The 25,897-nt window shown below is 42.2% G+C and overlaps 1 protein-coding gene across 2 annotated transcripts in view; it reads left to right on the forward strand.

Annotated features, from left to right (window-relative positions):
* The window catches only part of LOC131565535 (septin-2), a 36,165-nt gene extending 19,052 nt beyond the window's left edge, over window positions 1-17,113 (forward strand). Inside the window, exons 11-13 of one of the 2 annotated variants that reach the window (XM_058816471.1) lie at window positions 745-802; window positions 7,303-7,396; window positions 14,011-17,113. In XM_058816471.1, coding sequence (XP_058672454.1) covers window positions 745-802; window positions 7,303-7,371 — 127 coding nt within the window. In that variant the 3' untranslated portion in view covers window positions 7,372-7,396; window positions 14,011-17,113. The remainder of the gene's footprint in view (window positions 1-744; window positions 803-7,302; window positions 7,397-14,010) is intronic. The other variant, XM_058816470.1, reaches the window with a different exon arrangement.
* Window positions 17,114-25,897: the final 8,784 nt, after the last annotated feature.

The following is a 25,897-nucleotide window of genomic DNA, read 5'->3' on the forward strand; positions in this document are numbered from 1 at the left end:
TATGCTTTTAATTGGAATGTGCAGGAAGAAGGTGCCTGCAAGCAAGATAGGTTTTATGTAATGATTTCTGCTTGAAGAAAATGAATGCCAGTGGGCAAATTTAAATAGGCCCCAGTCTGTCTGCTTAGGGAGGTATTGCTTCTCTTGCTCCTTCATGTGTAGCTAAAGAGAGTTTAGACCAAACAATGTTTTCTGATAATTTGTATGTTTTATGGAGTTTCTTATATCTTTTTTAATTCTTGGCAAGGCTATCCTTGGCAACTTAATGCAAAAAGTCCACAACTGCCTTTGCTGCATCTTTTTGGATAGTAATTTACTTTTGTCCACATTTCACTTGTTCTTCAAGTATCCAGCAAAGCATTTTGATGTTAAAGAAGAAATGAAATAGCCTACACAGCTTTTTAGTGATTGATTTTTGTACCATGGATGGATAGTGAAGGAAATCTCTTCATTAAAGTAAATTGCAAAAAAAAAAAAAAAATCCATATAGCAGTAAAGAAAATTTAAGAAATGGGGAGTGAATAGCCAGAGAGGTAAAGATGGCCTTTTACAGAAGGGCAGCATGATTTTTAAAATGTCCTAATTTGCCCTTCTTCTACATGGAAGAATGTAGACTTTGATGTTATATTAATTGAAATATGAGTCTTGAATCTGTTCTTGGAGATTTTTACTTCTGTCAATGCATTCTTTTCTTATGCTGTCTTATGCATTCTTATGCTGTCAATGCATTCTTTTCTTCAATAGGCCTGTTGAAGAAGAAGTGGTGGACAAGGATAGAATCCTCCAGCAGAAAGAGGCTGAGGTAAGAGGAGCTTTCTAAAACTGGTTCTTTAAAAAGCCATGCTAGGTTCCAATTTCTGCATCAGCTGCTGCCTGTGGCAGGTAGGATTGGAGTTGTGTAAAATGACAGGCAGAACCTGACCATACAAGTGGCCCTTGCAGTGTTTTGTTTGTAGTCACTTGCACTGTGGATGGGAGGGAGTGTGTGCACTCCTGGTTGTAGACAGAATGTTTATCATTTCCTGTTTGGCTGCTGATTTTCCATAAGGATATTTGCTATTTTAAGTATTGAAATCAATTTATATTTGTCAGCTACACATGTTGGGTGCTGTGGTGGGATAGACTGACAGTCTCATGTCATTTCAGATGTGCAGGTGCTTACTGCAAGCACATTATCAATAAATTTGTTCTTGTGTCTTGTGGCTGTGGAGTAGAAGTAGGCTCTTGAGATTAAAAAATCCCATAATATAATTAATACATGTGCTTTTTCATCTTAACCTTGACTTACATCATAGTATTTTTGTTGTGCCTGTCAGTTTATGAAATCAGTGTTTTCAAACTCTGATTTCTCACTCTGTTTCCAAGTTATTGCTAGGCCTTTTAGCTTAGTATCTTAATGCTGAAGTTGTAGAGACTCAGAATTTTTTAGGCTGGTATTTAAATTCTAGCAGTATGCTGCCAGTGCTTATACTGCTTGCAGTCTGAAAACTTACTGCCAATTGCAAGATAGTGGGGTTTTTTCTCTTTATCCTTCTTTTATCCAATTCAGCTTGGATTCACATTCATAACTGCAGGAAAGATCATTGCACATGTGCAGCGATTTGGAATAAAAAATAAAAAACTACAAACAGTTTTGTGTGTTTCTGAGGTGGAAAATTGGTTTCCATACATGGAAATTTTTGAAATTTAATTTGGTCTATGCATTTCCTTTTTCCCTTATAGCATCCATATTTAAAAATAGCTGACCCTGGTTAGCTATTGGCTAACCCTGGCATGCTGCTATAAATAGGAAAAAATTTTCCTATAAGGAAATACAGAAGCAGCTGATTATCACCATAATTAGTAGTTAATAATATGAATTACTGGAAATTGAGTGAGCTGCATATTTATCACTATATAACTGCATTTCAGCTGCACAAGCACACTTGATGACTGTGCACATACAAGAGTGGAACTTCTGCAAGTGTTCTGTACACAAATTAACTGCCTCCATTTCCTGGGGCATGTGCAAAGCAGCAGGAGCCCATCAGCTGATAGCCAGCAGCACTGAATGCTTCAAAAAGTCAAGAGCATTTTTTGAAAAGATTGTTTGTTTTTCTATTTTCCCTTAATGATTCCAAGCAGACAAGTAGACATAAAGAATTTAAGTCATAACTGTTTCTCCTGTTATTTGAACTGTGTAAATTGCCCATGCCTAGTAGTTAAGTAGAATTTTGGGTATCCTTGTAGAACTATTTGTTTTAAGACCTGTGTCTGAAGAAAGTCTCCTATAAATATTTTCCCTGGAAACTGTTGATATGACAGGCACTATATATATATATATATGTATATATATATATATATATAAAATATACTTTTATTTTCTATTTATGCATTGACACAGAGTGGTCAAAATAGACCAGTATATAAATATGTAATGTGTCTTTTATATAACATGGCTTAAAGGGATGAAATTTTGAATTTCTCAGGGGGCAGTCTTTGTAAGTTTCCTCTGGGGCTAATCATCTCTGAATAATTGCTGCTGAAGTTGCAGGGGATTAGGTTAGAACTTGAAAAAACAAATACATTTTTAACTTCTGCATTCTATTGTTCCGAAGAGATCAAGAGGCTTTGCTGAATCTTCTGTAGATAAGCTGGTATGAAGTCCCTTCATCTCCAAATCATCCCTAAGGTTCAGACTGGGAAAAATCTGTGGAGGAAAGAGGCACAGAGGAAATGGGTTTGCATTCCATGGCCTTCACAGAGAAAACAAATATCCATTTCCCCTCCTGTTCTGCATTCCCATCAGTAACGGTGCTTGATGTTCTATTTACAGTTTGGTGAGGTTTATATAACCTTGGAAGGAATGAATGCTTGAACTAGTGCCAGGATCATCTTTATCAAGGCATCACTTTTGCTAAATGGTCTTTTATTATGCCAAAGGATGTGGTCCCCAGTTCAGCCAATTTCTGATTGCTAATCTGTCATTTTGGATTTATTGCTTAGTCTGGTTGTGCTTTTGCTCATTTGCAAGTGATGACCTGTTTTTTTAGAGCTGGAAAATGAAAATAGGCATAAAGATATTACAGTTACTTACAGTAAATATGATGCAGAACAGATTATTTTGATGTTATAGTGTAAGTGGGCACAAACTTAGTTTGTAGTTTTGTGCCATATTTTTCCTACTCTGTAGACATCTTGTTAATAAAAATCTTTGAAGTTTTTGACAGGTAGTACTTCCAGAAAAATGTCAGGGCTGTGATTACATGAAAACAGCAAGGAATAAACTCCTCTGGGTTTCTCCAGTGAGCTACCCTGAGACTTTGGGCAAATCTTTCCACACTTCTGTTTTCAGTGGAGTTGGTCAGCAGTGGGCTCTGTATGGTAGAATGAACACAATGTTGAACTTGTTTTTCTCTCTGTTTTTCCACTTTTTGAATGTGTGTAACCCTTTGGCAAATGGGATAAAGAGCCCTGGATCAGTGTGGGAGTCAGGAGGGGGAACAGCAGTGGGGCTGCCAGGCTGGGGGGCAGCAGTGACCCTGTGGGATGAGGATGGGACAGGTGTGTGCAGGTACCTGCCTGCCCCTGCTGGGCTTGGGGAAAGCATTGTCTGGAGAGCTAAGGGACAAACTTCCATGGGAAGAGACAGCATGACTGCTGATGAAGACCTGCAGACCTGAGGGAAATTAAAACAGGTCTAAAGTTTAATTTATTTTGTGGGATGTTACTGCCCAGTGCAGGGGGCAGAATGCTTCAGCCTTGCCCTGTGAAGTGTGCAGTTTTAGTCCTGGAGAACTTCCTCAGAAGAAAACTCCAATTTGCAATGGGAATCTCTGAGGAATTAGAGTGCAAAACCTTGGGTTTTTTTCTTCTTCTTCGAGCAATTGCTTTTTTGGTTGTTTTTAGCTGTTTTTTGAAGGAGCAGTGCAGGCACAGCTCAATGGCTGTGAGTGATTTCTGCTCTTTGTGAACGTGTCCTATGGAAGACATTTATCTTCATGGTAACCCCATTTCCAAATTTTCAGGAATATTTTTTCCTGTCTTCAGTTAACAAAATTACTTGTGTTCTTTGGTATTGGAAGTATGGAAGTATTTTTAATCAAAAGAACTCTTACAGGAACATTCACTAGAAAATCCACTGTGCAGTTTTCCATCTTCCCTGTTTTTGCAGCATCTTCACTTATGCCTTACATAAGAAAGGCATGGGCAGAAATAATCAGACTTGGTAGAGGGGAAACATATCAGTGGGAAGTAAATACTGTTAATTTCTTAATATTTCTGCTCCTGTGATACCTGCATGTTGGTTGAGAAGTTGTTCATGTTGTTTAAACAGGAGTAGTGTCTGTATTGAGATGCAAATCTGTAGGTACAGCAGAGCTGTGTCCGTGGTTTCTGTTTAGGGTGTGGATTCTAATAAACAGATGTATGGTTCACTTTTAGCTCTGTAACCTTAGCTCTCATTTTAAATGTTTGTTTCCTTTCTGGTTTGCTGCAGTAGTTACATGATTGTTTGAACTAAATTGTAGACCTGAAATAAGTAAACTAAGGGGCATTTATACCAAGGTTATGTTTATTCTTTTCCCTTTTGTTATCTGAGAATTTACAGGAATTATTTGTTTTAACAGATTTCCAAACATTGTTTCCTAGCTTCCTTCCACTTATGATGTGCATTGGCCCTGTGCTGTCATGTTTTAGCATCTGTTCTTTAGGGGATGAGCACAAATATATCAATGCTGCCCTTGCAAGTGAGAGGACTCTGCTGAGCAAGGTCAAAGTCATTTTCTGCCCTTGATGCTTGCAGTCCCCAACAGCAAAGGGAATGATGATGTTGACATGACATCAATTTCAGTCTTTGGTGTGATTCTTTTATATCCTCCTTTATTAAGAGCAGAGCTTTTTCTGTCTATTCAGTAGGTCCAGAAAGGTGAACATGAGCTGGTTTTGTTTGTACTGTAACATGGAGGAACAGCTCTTGTGTCCTGTCCTCTACTCAAAGAGGAATTGCTGAAGAGACTGGCATGGTTGCTCCTTGAGCACAATAGAGCTTGGTTCCCTTTTCTTAATTTGACAACAATGTGCCTCGTTTTTTTCACAGGCCTTGTGCCTGAAAGGTTTTCTACTGGATTATTCTAAAATAACTTCAGAAACTTGCCATTCCTTGCCTAGTGGAAAAGACTGAGACTTCACCAGTAGGTCTCAAAAACACCACGTGAGGATAGAAAAGGAAAATCTTTTAATGTTAGAGCAGAGTAGGTTTCCTGGGGCTTCTGTGCTACCTTATATTTGTGTCATATGCAGCATCTGCTTTATTCTGTGCTATGGGCATTTTTTTATCAGTTAAAGTTAAGAAAATGCAATTCTCAGTGCTATATTTAAGTCTTAAAATATAATGTTGGCTATTAGCAGAATTCTGCATTTGAGCAATCACCATAATATGTGTGCAGCAGTATCTCCCCCTGTGATTACTGAATGGTTTCTATTTTGGGAATGTTTCATGGCTCAGCTTGGAGTGCTCTTGGGAAAGCTCAAGTAGGAGAGCTTACAAAAAGCTAGTTTTATTCTGATGGTAAATCTGCAGGGAGACAGTTCAAAAGACCAGGTGTCTTACATATTTACAAGTTGATCTTTGAAGCTTTTCTTTTTTCTTGTATCATGAAATCAATCCAGCACTGATTTTGGGAACTTTGTGCTTTTTCTTCCTCCTTCCTGCAATGTTTTGCCATCTTCTTGATCAGAAGTTTTTTGTTTCAAGTACTTAGCAGAAAGATGTGGATGGGTTTATAATAATCCTCACAGACTTAGCTGCATTTCATGCTGTTCCTGTGTGAATCTCCTTTTGTCAGAGGGCATCTCTGCAGCAGTCACAGGAACGTGAATTAGCCTCTCTGAGCCCTGTGCTGCTGCAGCAAGAGGATAAGTCCACAAGCCAGTGAGTTTTAGGCAGCTCTGGTACTGCTGGCTGTGCTGCAATCTTTTTTACTCTTTAGTTAATCTTCTGTTTCTTACTTTTTCCTAAATCTGTATCTGAGAGCAGGCCAGAAAAAGTGATATAGGCACTTGCAGTTAGTTTTTCTTGTTCTGTGATGTTTCTTTCCGTTTGTTGGATTTTTTTAAACAAAACAAAACAACAGCTCAACACCACATGCCTATATTCAAGCATTTGTCTCAGGTTCTTTTGCATTGAACCTGGTGGAGTAACAAGTATCACAAAGGTTAATGTGGTAGACTGGATGAAAACAGAGTATAATTGTTTAGACAGAGTGGTTTTTCAGTTAGTTTTCCCCCTGAAAATAAATGAAAGCACATCTCTACATAAATGAAAAAAAAAAGACATTGCTATACAAGCCTCAGATTTTTACATGATCTCTGGTTTGAGGTGGACTCATGGGTTATACAATGTGCATGGAAATAGTAGCCCATTTCCTTCCCACCTTATGAAATGGGGCTCTTGTAGTTCTGTATGTGGAGCTTCCCCACCTGCATTTGGAAGGAAGTAATCAGTCATTTGTAAAGCAAATTAGAGGCATTTGCATATGTACTTTGAAAATCCATATTAGTGTTCTTTCTTCTGTCTTAGGAACATTTGTTTTGATTAATATTTTTTCTTTTTTTGAAAAAACAACCAGCAAAGCATTATATATAAGTGGCCTTTTATGAAATGGAAGCTAACTTTTAAGTGTTTTAAGAAAATGCCTTAAGCAAACAGTTTTTTCCAGGAAAAGTAATTGTTTAGATGTAAAAAATATTGCTGCTTAATATGTTTAGTCTGGTGTTCCAAATTTTATAAACAACTTTCTATTTCTCTTTTGAAATAGTTTTTAAATCTTGTTTTCATGTTTGGCTGGTACTGCTGCTAAAAATTAACAGAGTTCTCTGATAGTCACAGGATAAGTGTTCCCCATGATCTTACACTTTGAGCACCTGTATCAGAACAAAGCTGCTGCACACAGGTGTAGCTCTGTGCACAACTAAAGGACATGCTTTCCTTATTGTGGGTTAAATGTTGATTCACAGTCTGCAAGCATAGCTGGCTTCCAAAGATCTGGATTCTATTGCTTTATTTTCCTTATAACTATTCTTATAAATCTGTTGTGAAAGTTACATGTACTGAACTCTAGAATAAGAGATGGAGAAAACCAAAATATTCAGTTATGTGAATTATTGAACATTTCCAGTTTGTGAAGAAAAAAATAGGATCTGTGCTCTATCATGGAAAAAAAGTTTTAAGGTTTCTTGGATTTTTGGATTCTTGGATTTTTGGATTCTTGAATTTTCTTCCCATGCAATTGTTGTGAACACTTGGGTGTGTTTCTCTTCCAGCTGCGCCGCATGCAGGAGATGATTGCTCAGATGCAAGCCCAGATGAGGATGAAGCCTGGTGATGACTAAGGTGCTTAACATCTGGATGTATCAGGTATTGCTTTTCTGACTTCTTTTCACCTCTCACATAAGGTTTTGGCAATGATTATTGTTAATTTGGCCTTGCATTTACTGTACTTAATAGGAAAAAGTGATGTCATGAGTAGACTAGAAAATATATTTGCCAGTGTTATCTTGCAGCTGTTTGTAAGACCTGTAAATCCTTCTCTTCAGTGCCTTACTTTTGGATCATCAGGCTTTGCTTCTGTTAGCACAAGCTGGTCAGAAAGTTAGTTTGATATGTAAACAAAAGATAGAGTGTTTGGGGATATGTAGGCTGCTGAGTTTTTAACAGTTTTCTCAAAGATTCAGACAGAATTTTGGTCAGGTGTACTGAATACAGACTCCCTTGATATGTCTGATGTATTAGGAGAGATCAGAGTGAGTGAAGAAAAAAATTCCTGTAGCACATACTCATTCTTTCTTCTGGTAGAAATTTTCTTTTAAATGCAAGAACAAAAAATGGAAGGATATGAGAAGCCTTGTTGCTTAATACTTCAGTTTAATACTCTAGTTGTGATTGCTGGTCTTGTGGAATGTAAAGCTTGAAAAAAATGGATTATATTATCCCTTATGACCTTGTGTCAGCTGCCAACATTCCAAGCCTAAAATAAGGAGATTTTTTTGTTGCCTTTATTTGAACCTTCAGTCTTCCTGTTTACATAAAAAAAAAAGAAAAAAATCATTAAGAAATAAACTTATTCCCTGGATTCTCAGTTAAGTTGATGGTTTTACTGGTATGGGCACTGATATATCTGAGTGAAGTACGTAAAGGGAATTTACTAATTCAGTCTCAGGTTTCTTACAGTCACAGTTCCAAATGTTGCAGATGGAGGGGTCTTCACATCATGTCTTCCAACTTCCATACTAAGATATGTTTTCCCAGAGCTGGAAATCTAAACACTGAGGATAATTCTGTGGCTGACCACATGGTGTACATGAAAGCAGTGTCTGACAGAAAGCTCTCATTGTCCAGCCAGGAGCTGGTCATTTTGCAGCCTGTTCAATAGTGTTAAATACTATAGACTGAATTGAAGGTTCAAAGTTTTCACTTTGACTTTCTTGCCATGTGGCCAAATTATTACCACTTGTAGAAATGGTTATTTAGTATAGGAAAGCTTTTTAGTGTAAATTATTGTTACTGTTTTTTGCTAAGGAACTCAGTTCCTTGTAGGATTTAGAAATCATGTTTAATCACACAGCACCTTCAAACTCATACTCAATAAGAAAAACTCACCATAAATCTACCCTTGTCCACAGCTGCTGTTGGCAGGGCAAAGGATGGCAAGGGGTACAAATATATTCAGAGTTCTTTGCTCAGCTCCTAGATGCTGCCTTTGCCGTGCAATCAGGCTCTGAGGGCTGATGGGATGTAGTATTGCCATTAATGGTTAGCCAGAAATGGCCCCAGATCCCCTGTGTTTCACTGCTTCTGGCAATACTGGAAATGGCCTTTATAAAAAGGAACTGGAGCATGGTTTGTCCCAGGCTGAATCTGCAGCCATGGCTACTTAAGTAAACAGAGTTCTGAGCATGCTCATGTCTGTCCTAGGGAAATGTTCTTCTGTAGATACCTCACTCTGCTAATCTGGAGTGCAGCTTGCACCACTCTGTTTGTTAAGCAGACTTTGCAGATTTAAGTGTTCCCATGATCTTGTTGTGATTTGAACTAAATCTTGAGGTGAAGTTAATTGGGCTGAAATACTGGAGTATGGATGATTCTGAGAAGGATTTGAATGAGATCCTCATACATGGAGGTCCTGCTGCTACTTTGGAATTTGCTAAGCTACATTTCTGCAGCTGCTGTGGAAATCATTGTTTGACAGATTGCTTTTAGGGAAGACTTTGGAACTTCTGGTTTTGTTACCCTTGAGAGAGAGTGATAGATTGATTTTTTTTTTTTTAGAGTAATTTTTTGGCCAGTGTGCAGTCAGCACTGGATATGCAGTCCCCCTAAAGCAGGGTGTTGCTGTGTGATCCTGGCTGCATGTGGAAGGGAATCTTCATCCAGAGCTTAGCCTTGGGGGAGTTTCTCTCATGCATGTGAACTGACTTTGCAACTTAGGAGGTGTGATGAGTTCAACCTCCACCATTCCCATCAGATTTATTTGCTGTTTTTTTATTGAAATCACTATTTCTAGAGAAACCAGGAAACTTGTAATTAACACAGTGGTTAACAGAGCCAAACTGCCAACAAATTTAAATGCAGTTGGTATTAATCTTTTTGTTCTATCACAGTTTATCTTGAACATCTCTCAGGTTCTAGTTTTACAGGAACTTTAAAGGATCACCTGTCCTACTGAAAGCACAGTCTCTCCTCCCATTGCTCTTTTGCACCCTTACTTTGTGCTGAGAAAAATATGTGACTTTATAAACAGAGAGTTTATGTAAAAATTAATATTTTCATTCTTTTTATTTTGGATACATACCTAATTTTTGTGTTTTCCTCAAAAGTCTCTTAAAATACTTTCCCCTACATAAAGCAGAGTTTTCAGGTATTTTGGGAAAAGTGGGGTGTGGTATGGTATGAAGACCTTTATAGGTAAGAGCTGGAGAATAAACAATAGGGTAATGAAATGTGTTAATATCAAATATGTGAAATGCCCACTTCTGATTTCAGGTGTATTTTGGAGTGGGGAGGAGATTGCTGACTGCTTTGGGGTTTTCTAGGAGGAGCATTGCATAATGATTAAAAAAGTGCTAAACCCAAATTGTAGCCAAAAAGACTGGGAAGTCTGTGTTACCAGAAAGTGCTACACAGATGGGATAACTGGAAGATCTGGTTTGCCTGATTCCTTTTGAGTAGGGCCATCTTTAAAGGTTTTATGGAAAAAGCAAAGGGAGAATTCACTTCAAACAGTTTCCTTTACTTTCAAGGCTGGAATAAGAGAATAAAGGGAGTGACAAAGGCAAAATTTAGATGCGGGGAGTACATTCAAAGTTTCCAAAGAGGGCAGACAGATTTCTTGCTGTGGAGAAGTAGAATCCTGAAAGGGAATGAAGATGAGTGGAGACTGGGTTAGAGGTAGGAAAGGAAGATGATTTTGGCACACTTGTCATTCCTGTTTCCAACTGCAGTTTGTGACAAAAGCCTGTGAGAACAGATTGTGGTGATGAAGATCTTTTGAGTGTAGCCCTGACAAACATGTGTGTGTTGACCTACACTTTTGTCTCTTTCCTTTCAACATTTAATAACTTCTGTGTGCAACTACTGCAGGTGGAGCATTCAATAAGAGCACAGCTAGACACCAGAATATTCTTAGAATAAGCAGTAACAATTTTTTTACCCTGACTTTTGATATTCTGCCCTTGCTGATCTTTCTCAGATTTGTTTTTTCTTGGAAAACACAAGACACTGCTATAAAGTGTAGGAGCTCATTGGTTCTTATATTTGACAGTTCACATGAAGGATTGAAGAGAAAGATGGAAGGTGAAATAAGGTAGCAAAACCTAAAACACATTTAGTTTTATTTGGGTGCTCAAATATGAAATGCTTTTGGAATATGCCTGCAGTAACTCCAATAGCATATTTACAAGTTTCTGAACTTGTCCATCTCAGATGAGCAATTATTATGAAAAGCAGGAATAATTATACCAAGTGTAATGGTTATTGGTGGATGTTTCTTCCCTTTCCTCCTCTGCTTCTCAAAGTGTATCTCTTTGCAATCTGTTTTCCTCTTGTTATTCTTACAAATCTGATTTGTCTGTCTTCACTCAGTTTCAAGATCATACTGGGACAAATCAGTAACAGAAGCCAGGCTGTGGAATGCTAATACAGCCATCTGGAAATATAGTTATAGTTAGGAAAATATATTCAGACAAAAAAGAAACCCAAGCATCTTGCACTTAAAATATCTGTAGGATGTTGAAAATTCTATTAGTATAGCTTGTGATTTCCACAAGCGTTTTAAAGCCTCCTGAGCACATTAACACTGTTCTAGTTCTTGATAAGAACAGTGCTAAAGACACCAAACAGCTCCTTCTTTCTCCCAATGAATTGACATCATTTAACAGAAGAACACAAAGCACTGTCATAGCAACCAGCCTTCTAAAATGGTGCTGCTGAATGCTGAATTGATCTGATGAGAAATGTCATTTGAGGAAGTAGAGATGATGTTGTAGTTTTTTTGGCAACTGAAATTGAGAGCCCAGAGAACGTGAAGCTTGGGCAAATTTGTAGTATTTGTAACAACTGCCTGGCACTGCCAGTGGATGTTTCTCTGGCTAGAAACTAGAGCAGGAGAGTGCTGTAAGTGTCCAGCTCTCCTCAGCTTCTCTGACTGTGCAGAAGTCAGCAAGCCCTGCATTGATGGGCTGGCAGAAGCTTTTTCACCTCTAGAGAATAGACTTCTGTTGGAAATTGTAAGGTAACATGAGGAACCTGAAAATGTGTCAGTGCCACTTTTCCCTAAAGAAACAGAGGAACATTTCTGATAGTTTTGAAGCTTGGATACTTAGATGTGACTCTGTGGTTATCACCCCTACTGACATATTAAACTGATGAGCACTGGTAATCAGTTTAAAGGCCAATTTTGTAATTTACTGTTAACTTGGCTGATGATGTTTCCTGTGGGGAAGTCTGAGGTCTTGCTACAGAGTAGCAAAGGAAAGGGAACAAACTTGAAGCAGTGAAGTCAACAGAGGGTGACTGAAACACCAGAAAACCAAAATGTTTGGGGTGTGGTGACAAAATGAGTCAAAACCTACAGCAGAGCACTGGTGTCATCCAGTCCTCCTCTGCCTTTTGGAAAGATGCCATTTCTCAAAGTTCTTGCTGATGATGGGACACTCAAAGGGCAGTAGTTATCATAAAATGGGTGATATTTGAAGAAAAACAATTGAAGTGAGTGAGAAAATATAGCTGCTTATCAAGCAAATTTCTCTCATTTGGAGTTCAGAAGTGAGCACAGAGGTGCCAAGTCACCCTGTGTTGTAATGGTGGTCTTGGAAGAGCTGAGGGGACAAACCTATTTCCTTTAAAAGGTGTTCAAAATCTTCATAAACACAGGACTCTGAGCTGTGTGACCACTGGATCAGGGTGCCCGTGTATGTAGTACATGCTAGTTATGCTGCTTACTGAGAGAGTTTTGTTTTAATGGCCCACTGGAGAAATATTCTCTTTGTTCAATGGTGGTGTGAACTCACGTTGCAGATGGAGGCATTTGTTATTTGTTAACTCTGGGTGTTGGTGAAATGAGTGTGGGAGGCTGTAAGGTTGGTCTAGTAAAGCTGGAGGTCAAACTTGTCAAGAATAGTATCAACCTAATTGTATCATAAAATATTGCCTTACAAGGAGATGAGGAAGAAAGAGCAGTGAAATGAATCCATGTTAAAATTACAAGCATACTTTGCCCAAGTGTGTTCTAGGAGCTTGTAAAATGTAGGTATTGTGTAGCTAATGCTGCTAACATCAATGCACAGCTGTGCTTAGAACCCAAAGCTTTGTGTTTATTGGAAATTCCAGTCTTTTTGTGAGTCTGAAACATGAGTTACAGTTTCTTCTTGAGGTATGTTCTGTAACAGATTAGAGTTGGGCAGGCAGTGGCAGAAACCAAGTTTCTATTTCAAACTCAAAGTAGCAGTGTAGCACAACAGGTTGAGTTTGAATTTGAGTATTGAATTTGCTCAGCAATTTATGGACTCTGGCTTTAAAGCTTTATTGCTACCTTGCTTGTTTAGTTGTTATTAGAAGTGATGGGCTCCTTAAAATGAGAAGGAATTGTGTATTGAACAGAACTCCCACAGTGGGAAGGGCAAAGAGCAAAGCACATGGCTCTGTATCCTCACTGTAGTCTGGATGGGTGTTACAGTGTATTTCACAAGTAAATTGGCAAAGAAACACAATAGGATATTTCTGTTTTCTCCATCCAGATGAGCACTTAGTTTAATCTAACTTCTTCTGTCAGGAAAGAGTATATTTTTGGGACTGGAGAATTTGAGGTGTATCCCCTGAGTTCCAAATCTGACACAACTTTTTAAGCAGGATCCAACCTTCAGAGAAGGCTGGGATTCACCTTTCTTTGTAGCAGCCTTTTTGATTGGCAAGTAACTGGAGAAATATCCAAAACTGGTAGTTATTTTTGAAATTACAGACCAGTATCCCTTTTTTTTTTTTTTTTTTGGCCTCGGGGACACTGCTATATGAATGCTTGAAAGAAATATCTGCTTTCCTGCTTTACCTTAGCAGTGTTGGTGCATGATGTTGAGCTTGCTGCCTGCCCTGTTTAGCTGGGTGGTTTGTTTCCCTCAGCAGCAATAATGCTTCAGAGAGCAGGCCAAGGTTGATGTGCTGTGTGCAGGACTGTTGAGAGGAGCTGTGACGCTCTCCTTGAGTTCTTGCAGGCTGAGGGGGGGTGTGGGTGCCTAAGAAGTTATGTAGCTAAAAATAAGTTCTCATTTAGAAGCTCTTATTGGACATTTGTGATAAATATTTGGGACCAAACTGCTCAGCTGATCTGGTTGCAATGTAGGTGCCTGTGCTGCAGGAACTGCAACTCTCCATTCCCTGGATTATGCTGCTTTGCTCAGAGGGGTCTGACAGCCCCCAGTGCTCTGACAGTGCTGAGAGTTTGTCCTTTCTAATGCTCTGTTTTCCACTTTTGTTCCCAGCAGCATACGGTTCTCTAAGTGGATGGGTGCTCTCTTTTCTTTGCCCGTGGTAACGCTCAAATGCTAAAGCTGGATGCCACAGACCAAGACCTGCATTAAAACACAAAGTCTGAAGATCGTGTTGTAAACCTGCTTGTTTTATATAATCATTGTTATTCAACTTATAGTGTATCTTTTTTGATTCCTTTCATAACACTGTCTTCATACTTACCAATGTGGTTTTATTATCCTTCCTGTACCTTCTTATTCAGAAACTGCCAAGAGTACACTGTTTGGACTAGTCATTGTGGTGGGTTTAAAGAATTAATCATATATCTGCTAGGTTGTTCTGAACAGTTTTGTGGTTAATACTAAGACTTTGTGGCCTGTTTACGGTAACTGTACCTGTGTTTGCACAGTATTATAACTTTCACCTGCCATTTTAGGTTATTATGTATCGTATCGGTTTTTCAGAACTTCCTCTGTGCTTTTGTTGCTTTTGAAGCTTCGTCTCTGGTGATTTGCATTTGTGTGATGTATGAGAAAATGTCAGAAACGCTGATGAGTCACCAGTGGTTGGAAAAAGCTGACTTTTCTAAACGCCGTGCCTTAACACACATAAACACTCCACACACGAACACCTTGTGTGGATGTCTCTGAGGTTTGGCTTCAGGTCTCAAGAATTGATGGCAAAAATTTGTCACAGGCATTTCTATCTGTCAGCTGAGCGATGGCATGTCGTGATTTTTTTATATATACCATAGCACTACTTTGAAGTTTTGTAATAAATTGTATGAATGTGGAAAATGTTGATTTTCTTTTTGGGGTGGTTTTTCTTGTTTTATTTTGCCTTTTCAAGCTAATGTATGAAATGCTGTAATGGCATTGTGCACAGTGCATATTCAAAGGTGTTGTGATGTTTACCCTGGGATATGAAGGTGTTTTCTAAAGTTTGTATATCTGCAAACTGCATTGATTTCATTTCAAAACAACTTTTAAAGTGTTTTACCTATAAGTTAGGTAGCAAAGCTTCACATCTGTTTTTTCCAAAGTCCATTAAGCACCTGCTGCTGTCTTTGGGTGGATGAATATCTTGGAAAATCTGATCACACACCTTGCTTTATAAGTTCATGAATGTTGTTATTTCTTTTATGTCATTGCTGAGTTATAGCTCTATTCTGCATGCTTTTGTAGTCTTGTATGTTTTATATATGCACAAGTGTAAATTACTTTCCAAATATGGGATTGAGACACTTTGTCTTCTGTACTAAATTGGGGTGTCTTTCATGTAATGATTACCCCTAATTTTGCTGTCTAGCAATGAGTGTTTAATCAGGATAGCATTCACAAATGATTGGCATTACTGGGATGCATATTTGGCTTGCTTGGAGTTGAACTGCATAAAATGGACATTACCTTGTTACTTCAGTGGCTGCTGTAACGAAGTTGAAAGAAGAAATGGACTGACAGATTTGCATTCACACAAATTTTCTGCCATTTTTATGAAGATTTGAATTTAACCCTGTCTGTCCAGAGGGCCAAGGTGAGAGATTTAATGGCAAACTTTTTCTCATAATTTGTGTTGTCATAAAAATGTGCTGTTATTTGCACATTTCTTGTTTTTCTTCCAGGATTTTGCATCATATTTTGCAACCCTCTTAATTATGTGCTGTTTGTGCTTGTAAGAGTCAGGACAGCCACACCCCTCCTGAGAAACACAGACTTCAGTTGGAGACCTTAGGTACAAGCTAGATTAGCTCTCTGAGCAAAGGTGGCATGAAAGCTTTGCCTTTCAAAGCCACCTAGGACAATAGGGAAGTAGACTCTCAAGAGCATCTAGTCTTTAATTTTATTAAAAACAGAGGAGTTTTTTCTCTCTCTTTAAAGCAAGGCACCTAAAGTCACCTTCACAGGTCTTGTGTAGGAAGCCTCAGTGAAAAGGTTTTTACTTGGTGATACTGAGTGCTGATTGATAGTCTGTACTTTCTTTGGGTTTGTGCATTCCAGATGGAGCATTTTGGCTCAAAGTTTGAGATCTATTTTAATAATTGTCCAAGAAGGGCTTGTAGAGCTGCTGATTCCATATGTGAGTATTTTCCTTTCAATGTAGTTTTATTTTTTTATGCTTTCTACCACTTCTTTGATCTTGACTGATGTTAGTTTTCAGTTACATTTGAACTTGGTTTTGTTAAAATACTTAACAGCTTACTGGGGGAATATACAGTTGTTAAGCCAAGTCTTTGTACTGTGGAGCTCTCTGGACAGAGGACACTGGCTGGAGCTTTCTGACTTTGCATTTCAGCTCCCATAGGTGTTGGCAGTCCCAGGACCTTGCAGGACAAGTCCCTTGCTCTGAATTTCATCCTGGCCTTCTCCAGACCGACATTTTCCAGCACTGGGACAAAGTGCCCACATGTAAATTTTTAAATGACTGTTCAGCAGGATCAAAGAGCATTTCACTGCAGTTCTTTCAGTCTTCATTAGTTTTAAAACACTGTGGCAGACTATAAAAGAAGACTCAAGAAAGGCTGATTGGCTTGTTGGTGCCTTTAATTGTGGTGCAGAGTCTCTGATGGTGTCAGGCTTTCTAGCATATAAAAACAAGGAAATTTGCTGACAATTACCTGATTCATTTTTTTCTGATGCTTTGAATCAATGGCTAAAAGTGAGCTAATGTGGGTTTAAAATGTATGTGCCTCGGATTGCCAGGCCTTGGAAGTGTCTCCTTGTTTTGTTATGAGGGATGTTTTGAATGAGAAGGTGGAAGAAATGCCAAGATAAATGCTGTGATGACTACAAGGATTTGAACAGTTGGTATTGTGGCATCAGTGTCACATTTGTTCCCAGGCAGGGCAGTGCCCTTCAGTTATGCAGCCATCACTCTGCCAAGCTTATCCTGTCCTGTATTCTGAAGAGTTTCAGGTCTGATCATTTGCCTGTCCTTGAAATGGTGAAGACATGACCCCTCCCTGCAGCCATGGAAGTCAGGGGAAGGATCTGGGTGTCCTTAGTGTTCACATCCCATTCTCCTTTCTTCTCTGCTGTTGAGTTTTCTATGACTTGTTCTCATGTCATGTGCAACTGCTGCTTTTCATTTAAGTTCTCTCTTGCCTTGTCTTAAAGAGTTATGCTGACAGCTTTTACCTAAAATAACTTTTCATATAACCTCTTTAAAAATTTTTAGTGGAAACAGAGCACACATTCCTACTTCACACAGCATGGTTGCAGTATGATTCAGGACTTCCCACTGTATTTTGAGATGCTAAATCTGGAAACACATTTCCTATTTACTCCATTTGTGTTTGGGTTTTGTATTTTTTTTAATACTGTATTCGCCCTTCTCGGTGCTGTGTTTCTGTTCGAGAGCAGGGAGTGCTGCCTTTTATAGTGTTTAAACCTTCAGGGGTGTGTAGGGTGGCTGCGGGGGTTATTCCTGCCCATCAGCCGGGCCCGGGGCTGTGTTCGCCAGCCGGTGGCTCGGGGCGGGGCTGGAGGGGGGGATCGCTCCGGTGCTCGGCCGGCGGATCCCCTGCCCTGGCCGGCTCCGGCAGCCCCCGGCCCGGCTGTCACCGGCGGGTCCCCTGCCCTGGCCGGCTCCGGCAGCCCCCGGCCCGGCTGTCACCGGCGGGTCCCCTGCCCTGGCCGGCTCCGGCAGCCCCCGGCCCGGCTGTCACCGGCGGGGGCGGGCCCGGGGCGGGCTCGGCTCCCGGGATTGGCGGCCCCGGGCGGCCCCGGCCCCTCAGCGGCGGCGCGGGGCGGCCCCGGCGCTCGCACTCGCTCAGTCCCCCGGCCAGGCTCGCACACACGGGCACGGCTGTCGCTCCGGGCAGGCACCATGAGCACGGCCATGCGGTACAAGAGCAAGCTGGTGAACCCAGGTGAGGCGGCGGGGACGCGCGGCCGCTCCGCCCCGCGGCCCGGCGCGTCCCCCTCGCCTCACTGTGTCTCCTTTTCTCTCCCCGCTGCCGGTTCCCCCCGCGGGCATCCCGCCCTGGCCGCGCCGCCCCGCAGAGGAGAAGCAGGTAGGTGAGCTCGGCTCTCCGCGGGGATGCGGCTGCTACCTGGGCACGGCGGCCGCTTGGCCGCATTCATCCGGGAAATAGGCGCTTTGCCTGCCGCATCCTCCCGGGTTTTGGCTTGGCTTTCTTTTTTGTCGCTGCCTTTGGGTGTGTCGAGCGGGTTCGGATGGAGAAAGGCGGCGCGGGGCTGGCAGAGGCGTTTGGGTATTGGGAGCACGTCTCGCATCCCTCTCCCCTCCGCAGCACAGATGCGCAGACACAGCCCCGCTCCTGCCGCTCCTTGGTGCTGCAGCCGATCGGCACCTCGCAGGCGGCCAGGATTTGGGTGTTAGGAAACATCTGTTTTGCTTTGCAAAGCTAATAGCTATTTGGAGACATGCCTTTGAGTCCTGGAGAGAGAGGAGGGGTGATGCAATCAGATGACATCGACAGGTTTTTTTGTTGTCTATTTGGTATTTGGAAAGATTTAGGATGTTTGAAAAGAAGAGGAATCTTCCTCTGCAGAGCTTGAATGCTTAGATGAGGGGTTATCAGGGTCCTGTGTGTTCCTCAGTACCCATCATCACGGTATAGGGAAGTCTGCTGTAAAGGAAAGAGCCTTTCTGTCTCACAAGGGTGGGGATGGAGATGATGGTTAACACAGCAGAGCAGTGCATGGGAAGAATCTCACCCCACTCCCAGCCTGGTTTACAGTTGCCTTTGAGTCCAGTCTTTCTCTGAGGCTCCAATTCTGTATGAAGCAAACACCTTGCCTGCTAAGACCCTAGTACTGCACAACCTTTTTGGGCCACAAAAAAAGCAAACTAGCTTTGTAGCAGCTTGGATATTTACCTGGCCATGGCAAGAAATGGTGTTTCCCTATATAATGCAGACTTGGCACTGTGCATTTTGTGAGCTGCTAACTGCAGTGATGAGAAGAACAAAGTAAATCTAGGAGTAATAGGATAATGGGATCACCAGAAGCATTTTTCCCAAGGTAGTTTAAATTTTGCTAGTATTTTATAGTTATTTGTGAATATTGCATTTAATTCTTGTTATATTTCTGGATGAAAGCAATCCAGAATGTGTTCTGACACCGTGGAATATCTAGTGTAAGCTGTGAAGTGGGGAGAAGCTTTGTGACATCCCCCCCAAATCCTGCTGTTCTACAGTTCATGTTTTTAAATGAAGAGGGAAGCGGGTTCTGTACAAGGTTCCTTTCTGTGCATTCCCTAGGGCAAGAAGCAAGGTAGAGATCAGAGGAGTCTGTTGTAGATATTATCATAACTCCTGAAGGCTCTTGTCACACTGCATAGGCAGAAGTGGGCTGAAGTCTGTACCCCAAAGAGCCCGTGTGTCCAGGCCAGTGCAGTTCCAGCTGGGCAGAGGACAGCTTTCCTGCAGTGTGGAGGAGGAGTGAGTGTGTGTGTGTGTGTGTGTGTGTAACCGCGTGTCTTACGCTGAGTGTAGAGTGGCTCCTGCATGACAGAGCACAGTTCATTATGGGTTTGGGCCAGGCCTGTTACTTGTGGATGGAAAGGGGAAACCAAGCTGTGAACACAAAGCAATCTGTTAAAATTAGACTGAATACACAAAAGTATAAATTATTTTTATTTAGCATTTTTAAGAGCAGGATTCTTCTGCCTGCTCTCAATCTTTTTGCATCTGACAGCAGATAACAATTGAAAGGATTTACTAAGGCTGTAGTTCTTGTCTGAATTGATTTTTAAAAAAATTATTATAAAAGCTGGTTTTTAATGAATATTTGGGAAATGAAGGGAGCTTCTTAGAGGGCAGTACAATAGATTGTATATAAGTAGGGTTGCCTTTGGTAAAGTCTTAATAATATTCATGACTTACAAAGTCCGTGGAATGGAACAATGTGCTGTCAGAGAACGTGTGTTCATCCTCCCTCACAGCATGGTCAGGGCTGATGCATTGTCTGCGTTCAGGGTACTCTGATTTGCAGGGTACTCTGGGCTCCTAATTACTGCCATTCATCAGGAAAAAATAACGGGAGATTCTCCAGCTCTCTGATTTCCAAGGAATGACCTCTTAATTACTGAAGTCGGTGGAGGTTGCATCCTGGTCTCTGTGTGCAGAGCATCCAGCCTTCCCAGGGGAAGGGTTGTGGTTTAAGAGCTTGGGCTGGTGTGGAGATCTATGGCAGGTTGCCTGGTGACACCAAGCTCCTCAGTTTTATTATACCTCAGTTCAGCACCTCTTGGAGAGGGATGGTTTCTTTCCTAGCAATTTCTTCGTGATCCAGTGGTAAATAGAGATTCTCATGGTGAAGCTGGGTAGGAAATGAAGAAATGACTAATGTCACATGTGCAGAGGAGTAGGCCCCATGTAGGGAAACCCAGCAATTTGTCAAGAGTTTGACAGGGCAAGTACAGCAGATGGGTGCTCTGCCAAAGCCAGAGGTGTTGCTGTGGGAGGAGTAAAGGTGAAACCTTGGGAGTACCTGGTTAAACTGGAGTCTCCTGGCACACTCGTGCAGAACATGCCCCCTAGCTCGTGTTGATGGCTGTGTGTGTGTGTTTGGGGTGTTACCTTGCTGTGTCTCTGAAGCTGGCTCCTGCCCATTCAGGTTCATGTCTCTCATGTTCTTTGAAGTCATTGTTTCTTTTTAAATCAGGAGGATGGGAACCTCTCCTTCCCAAGTTGATCTCTCCCCACCCCATCAACTTGCAAAGTTGTTTGGGTGTGGGAGCAGAGACTATCTGGTGGATCCAGTTCTTTCAGTGGGTTTGAAATTACAGGGCTGTGCCTTTTGCATTCAGTTTAATCTTTTTTTTTTTACTTGAACTTATTTTTAAGTGGTCTGCTTGTCAGTAACATATATATGGGGGTCTGTGTATGGAGAAGATGCTGTGCAAAAAGTACTTTGATTGGAGGAGTGGTTTCAGTTTGAGTCATTGAAAACTGAATTCATTGCTCTTATGTTTCAGTTTTTGAGAATCTGGGGTTTATATGTTAAAAATTTACATTCTGACTCCTTTGGTTTTTTCTTATAAAAATGGAGCAGAGATTTCTATCATTCCTGCAACAGCAGAGATGTCTTCTATCTAAAATAGCAACTGTGCCAACACAGAGCATAATTTTTAAGGTCAACTTTCAACCCCAGCCTTGCCTACCAGAGAACACTGGCTGGTGGAAATCCCCCAGTTCCCTGCTAATTTGTACTGAACTGCCTTCTCCTTTCCTCTACTGAGCTTATGGAGAAATAGGCCCAGATGGGCTACAGGTAAGCGTTTCTCCTGAAGGACTGAACTCTGTGCAGAGCTGAGACACTCAGGGTAGTTGTAGATACTGCCCATCAACTGAGGACAACTCAGTGCAGGCAGCTGCTGGTGACCAAGAACAGATTAAGAGGAGGGAAAAGTGGTGATTCCTTATGCTTGCCTTGAGCTGGTTGAATATGACCTAATGTGACCTCAGTTTCTATGTAGATACCTATGGGGGAGAATTGATTAACTGAGTTTGGTGAAACATGTGATGAGAAGTATCATCAGAGTGGTAGGTTCTCTTGTACAGGAACTGTACAACAAAAACCATAAGCAGAGCTAAGTCTTTACAGAATCTCCCCAAAGTCTCTGCTGGAGTAGCTTGGAGGACTTGTACCTGCACTGTTCCTTTGTAACATTTCCATCTTTCACCTAAATGTTTTTCTTACAATAACAGTTCTTGTATCTTGTGGCTAGAAGAGCGTTGTTGCTTGTGCAGAAAATAGGGAATCTGGAAGGAGAACAGACTACCACTGACTCTTTAATTTTCTCAAAATTAAACCAATTATTTTATAATTGTGATTCTTTGAGTCATTGGGAGGAGCAGTATGGATCTGTGTTCCTGCTCTGTGTCAATTCAGGGTGGTTGTGGTGAGGTGGCTTTTTTTTTTCCCCTCGGAGAAAGCAAAATTATGTTTGCAGCTGTCTAATGGGATATTTCACCACAGCTGGATAGTCTCTCACTGTGTCATAGCTTGCCCTGGGTGAGGCTGTTTCTCTTTGACTCCCCACATTAATGTCTCTTCCAACCTCTGTGTTTTCCAACCCTGGTCATGCATCCTGGCTACCAAGATGCGCCTGCCAGAAAGGGAGTAGCAAATTAGTCACAGAATCTGGAGGTAAATACTAGAAACACTCTTAAAGCAGCACATCCCTGCTTGTTTTTCTGATGTCCCAGTGTATCTTGGCCAGATGCAACATAGGAGTGGAAGCTTTTACTTCTCTGTGAAAAGCCTTGTGTGTTTCATTCATTATTTTTGGCCCATTTCAAAAGACAGTATTGGTGCCTTGCCCTCAGAGCTGGGCAGTCTCAGGGCTTAGAACAGTGCTGGGAGCGGGTGGGACTGCAGCAGGTCAGGAGGTTCAGCCCTGTCTGTCCTTCTGCTGTGCATCTGTCCAAACAGCCTGGCTGCAGGAGGCCCTGTGTCACAGATGGGCTGTGCTGGGCTGGGAAGGGAAGTTCATCCTGGGCACTTGGACTTTTTTTTCCCCATTCTTTGTCTGCTTGGCTACTTGGAAAAGGGCTGTAAAAAGAGGTGAGTGCATGGGCTTTGTGGTGAAACAGAACCGCTGGAGAGCTGGGCACAGATTCTGTCTCCTGCTGCTGTCTCTCTTCAATTATTTATGCTTCAAATGGATGAAACAGTTGTGAGTGCAGGGCAGGGGAGAGGATCAGCAAGTACCAATCTGCAGTTTATGGAAAGGAGAAGTAAATGCTTCCTGCACAGGATTTTTGTCACTTCAATTTCCCCGCTCAGCTACTTGTGCTCAACTCCAAAATTCTGCTGCACTTGTGAAAGTTGTACAGGGCTGTTCCAGTGCTCCAGGCACATTAACCAAATGTGTAAGTTCAACAGAGTTAGGGCTTGGTCCTTGCTGATATTGAGGGAGTAGGAACAACCTCCATTTAACCCCAAGAGATGCTGGTGACACTTTTTCAGCTGCTGGGTTCCAGACTGCTGAGGCTTTCAAAAGCTTGCAATTGCAGAGGGGGAAATGTTGCTGCCATTTGAACAAAGGAGAAGCACAGTCCCTGGATGCTTTTAGTCTCCAAAGTCAAGGAATCTCTTACAACCAGTTATGCACTCAAAAAATGTTACTGGCTTCATAGTCATGCTGTTCTTCATTTGATGGTTCTAGCAGTGAATGTAAGGGGCTTGTGTTGTGACCTGGAAAAGTTGAGGAATGGCAAGTCAAGAGAGGGAAACAACTGGTGGAGTTCAGTGTCTTCTAGAACCCATATTGCCCAGTTTCAGTTTCAGTCTAAGGTGCTGTTCATTAAATACCCAGAGAAATGGACATCTTGGAAATGCAGAGGAGATTCCATCTCAGCCAGCTGGTTGGTTGCTGTGCCAGGCCAGGCTGGGGGCCTGCTGTGCATCTCAAGAGCTTTGCCACATTAGTTTTAAATGTTCAGTCCAAGGGGTATCTCCAGCTGTTTTGGGACACCCCACAGTGGTGGCTCCTGTAACCATGCTGCAGTTACTGCTCATGTGTGCTGGAACCAAGCCTGGGGAGCTCAGCTCCATCCTTAGCACTTCAGGTACCTCTTGCTGAGATACCTTTTGGCTGAGCTGAGAGGATTCCCCTCCTATTCTTGTTCCTCTTCCAGTTCAAGTGGCCTCTGTGTTGCCTTTTTTCTTGGATAACAGAGCATGAACTGGAGGGTACATTCTTTGCTTACCTGTAGAGTTTTCTTTCCTGACCAACACTAAGTGTTTGTCCCCTTCTTGCCCAAGGCACAGGCTTCCCTGTTACAGTGAAACCACACAGTGAAATGCTCTACTCATAAGAGAAATGTGGGGCACCTCTAATACTTGTGTGACTTCATATGTTTGTGAAGTGTATGCAAGAAGTTTCATACCATACTGGAATAATTCCCATAAGGGCTGGATTTTGTGTGTGTGTGTGTGCATGTCTACAGTGTGGTTAGCCTTGAAGCACAGGAAAAAATGCTTGTCTGCTGTTACACATTCCTTTCTCCCAGAGATTTGTCCCTGGAGCTGTGAAGAGGTTTGCAGTCATCTTGTTCCCACAAAAGTGTTCAGGAGCTGGATTTGTGTGTGGTGGTGGGATCAGATGCCAGAACATATGCTCCTCATCAGTATGTATGTGTGCTGCTGTTCATCCATGACTTGGCTTTCCAGAAACACTCTTCAGCATGAACAGGGGAAGGCAGCACTGCACGCTGAGAGGGAAGACTGGGATGTACAGTGCTGACCACAGGGGCTGGGCTGCAGGAAGGGGAACAGATCTGCTGCTTCTGACTTAAGTAAGAGCTGTCTTTGTTTTAGGACTGAATAGGGTGATATTCTTCATTCCTTCTCTTTTGTATTTCCAGTGCATTAATTGAAATCTGTTACGACCTGCTAACATTCAGCTCTAGACTGCTCTCCCTTCCCTCAGTCCTCACTCCCTGCTGCAAGGCTGGTACCCAGCAGCATCACAGCAGCCAAGTGCTGGGGGTGGCTGGAAGGCAGAGTGTGCTGAGAAGATGCAGGGACTGTTTTGCTAATGAGCAAAGCTTGGCTAACTGTTGGCCAAGAACTGAAGAGGAAGTGAAACCCTGCACAAGCATCTGCAAGGGTGTAACGCCAAGAGGGGGAGGAGAATTGTTTAGTTTCTGGCTTGAGTACAACTGTCCAGTCCTGAAATCAGAAGAAATAAGAGAAGTTGAGTTCTGGAAGAGGGGTGTAGCTGTGCTGGGCAGAACAGTGCAGGGATGCTCAGGATGGCAGAGACCTCTCTGGATACAGCTGTGGAGCCCTTGGCCTGCCCCAGCCTGGTGCTGTGCCATGGCAGCCAGGGCTGAGGGAGGCTCAGAGTTAATGCTTGGAAATGTAACACTGGGGAATCTTGGACTGTGGTTCATGCAAGCCTGGGGCTCTGTGGGGTGTGAGCCAGTGTGGTTTGAAGTCAGTCAGAGGTGGGAAGCCCTTACCAGAGTTAACTCCAGTTGTTCACTCAGCTCTTCAGTCCGGGCTGTTTCTGGGCTGATGGCAGAACAGCCGTGCTCACCCTGCCCTGACTCCTGCTGGGGAGGGAGGGGCAGCGGCTGCCTGGCCCTGCCTGTGCTGTGAGAGCCCTCGGTGCCAAGGAGAGGAGATCTGAACTTTGTGAGGCTCAGCCCTTTGCTCTTCCGGGGATCTTGGGGAGTGCCCTGTTTGTCTTCAGCTCGTTATCCAACGTGTCCGGGTGTGTATGGGGCTGGGATGGCCCATCTCTGCCTGACCCCACCCGAGGCACTTGGTGCCATTCTCTCAGAATGACTCCTGGCAGGGAAACTGGAGCTGAGAGTGCAGGCTGAGCAGATAAACCCCGGGATCATGAGTGCTAGCTCCTGGAGAGCGGCCATGAGGAGAGAGCCCGTCCCACTGACCTCTGAACGTTGTCAGTGCAGAAGCAGGGAGGGGAAAGAGATCCACTCAGCTTGTGGGAAAAGAGGCTCCAAGGGTTTAACATCTTCCCTCTGCTTTCTGTGAGGCAAAGCCCGTGGCAGTGCAGATGTGGCTCCAGTGATTACGTTTCATTTTTTCTTGCAGACCTCTGGTGCATGAAGCTGTGTGAACACACATGAGAGCACAAGCCAGGCCTTTTACTTGCTATAGTTTGTATTGCAATTATTTTTAAGGTTACTTCCCAGGCAAGTCACTTTGCTTTCAGCTTTTTGTAATGTCTCCTCACTGTTTCCTCAGCGTGGGAACTATTTTAATCCTTCCTGATGCACTGAGCTCATTCTCGCTGTGATACGTACACACAAGTAGTCTCTTTAGATCCTGCAGTCTTACATCCACTTTTATTTTCAAATAAATTACATACTACATTAATTATATATTCAGGTGAAATTGAGTCACAAAGGCATCTGCCTGCCCTGTGTACAATCCCCTTGGCTTTGGTTTG

Source organism: Ammospiza caudacuta, chromosome 18, assembly GCF_027887145.1.
Source record: "Ammospiza caudacuta isolate bAmmCau1 chromosome 18, bAmmCau1.pri, whole genome shotgun sequence".
Classification (NCBI taxonomy): Eukaryota; Metazoa; Chordata; class Aves; order Passeriformes; family Passerellidae; genus Ammospiza; species Ammospiza caudacuta.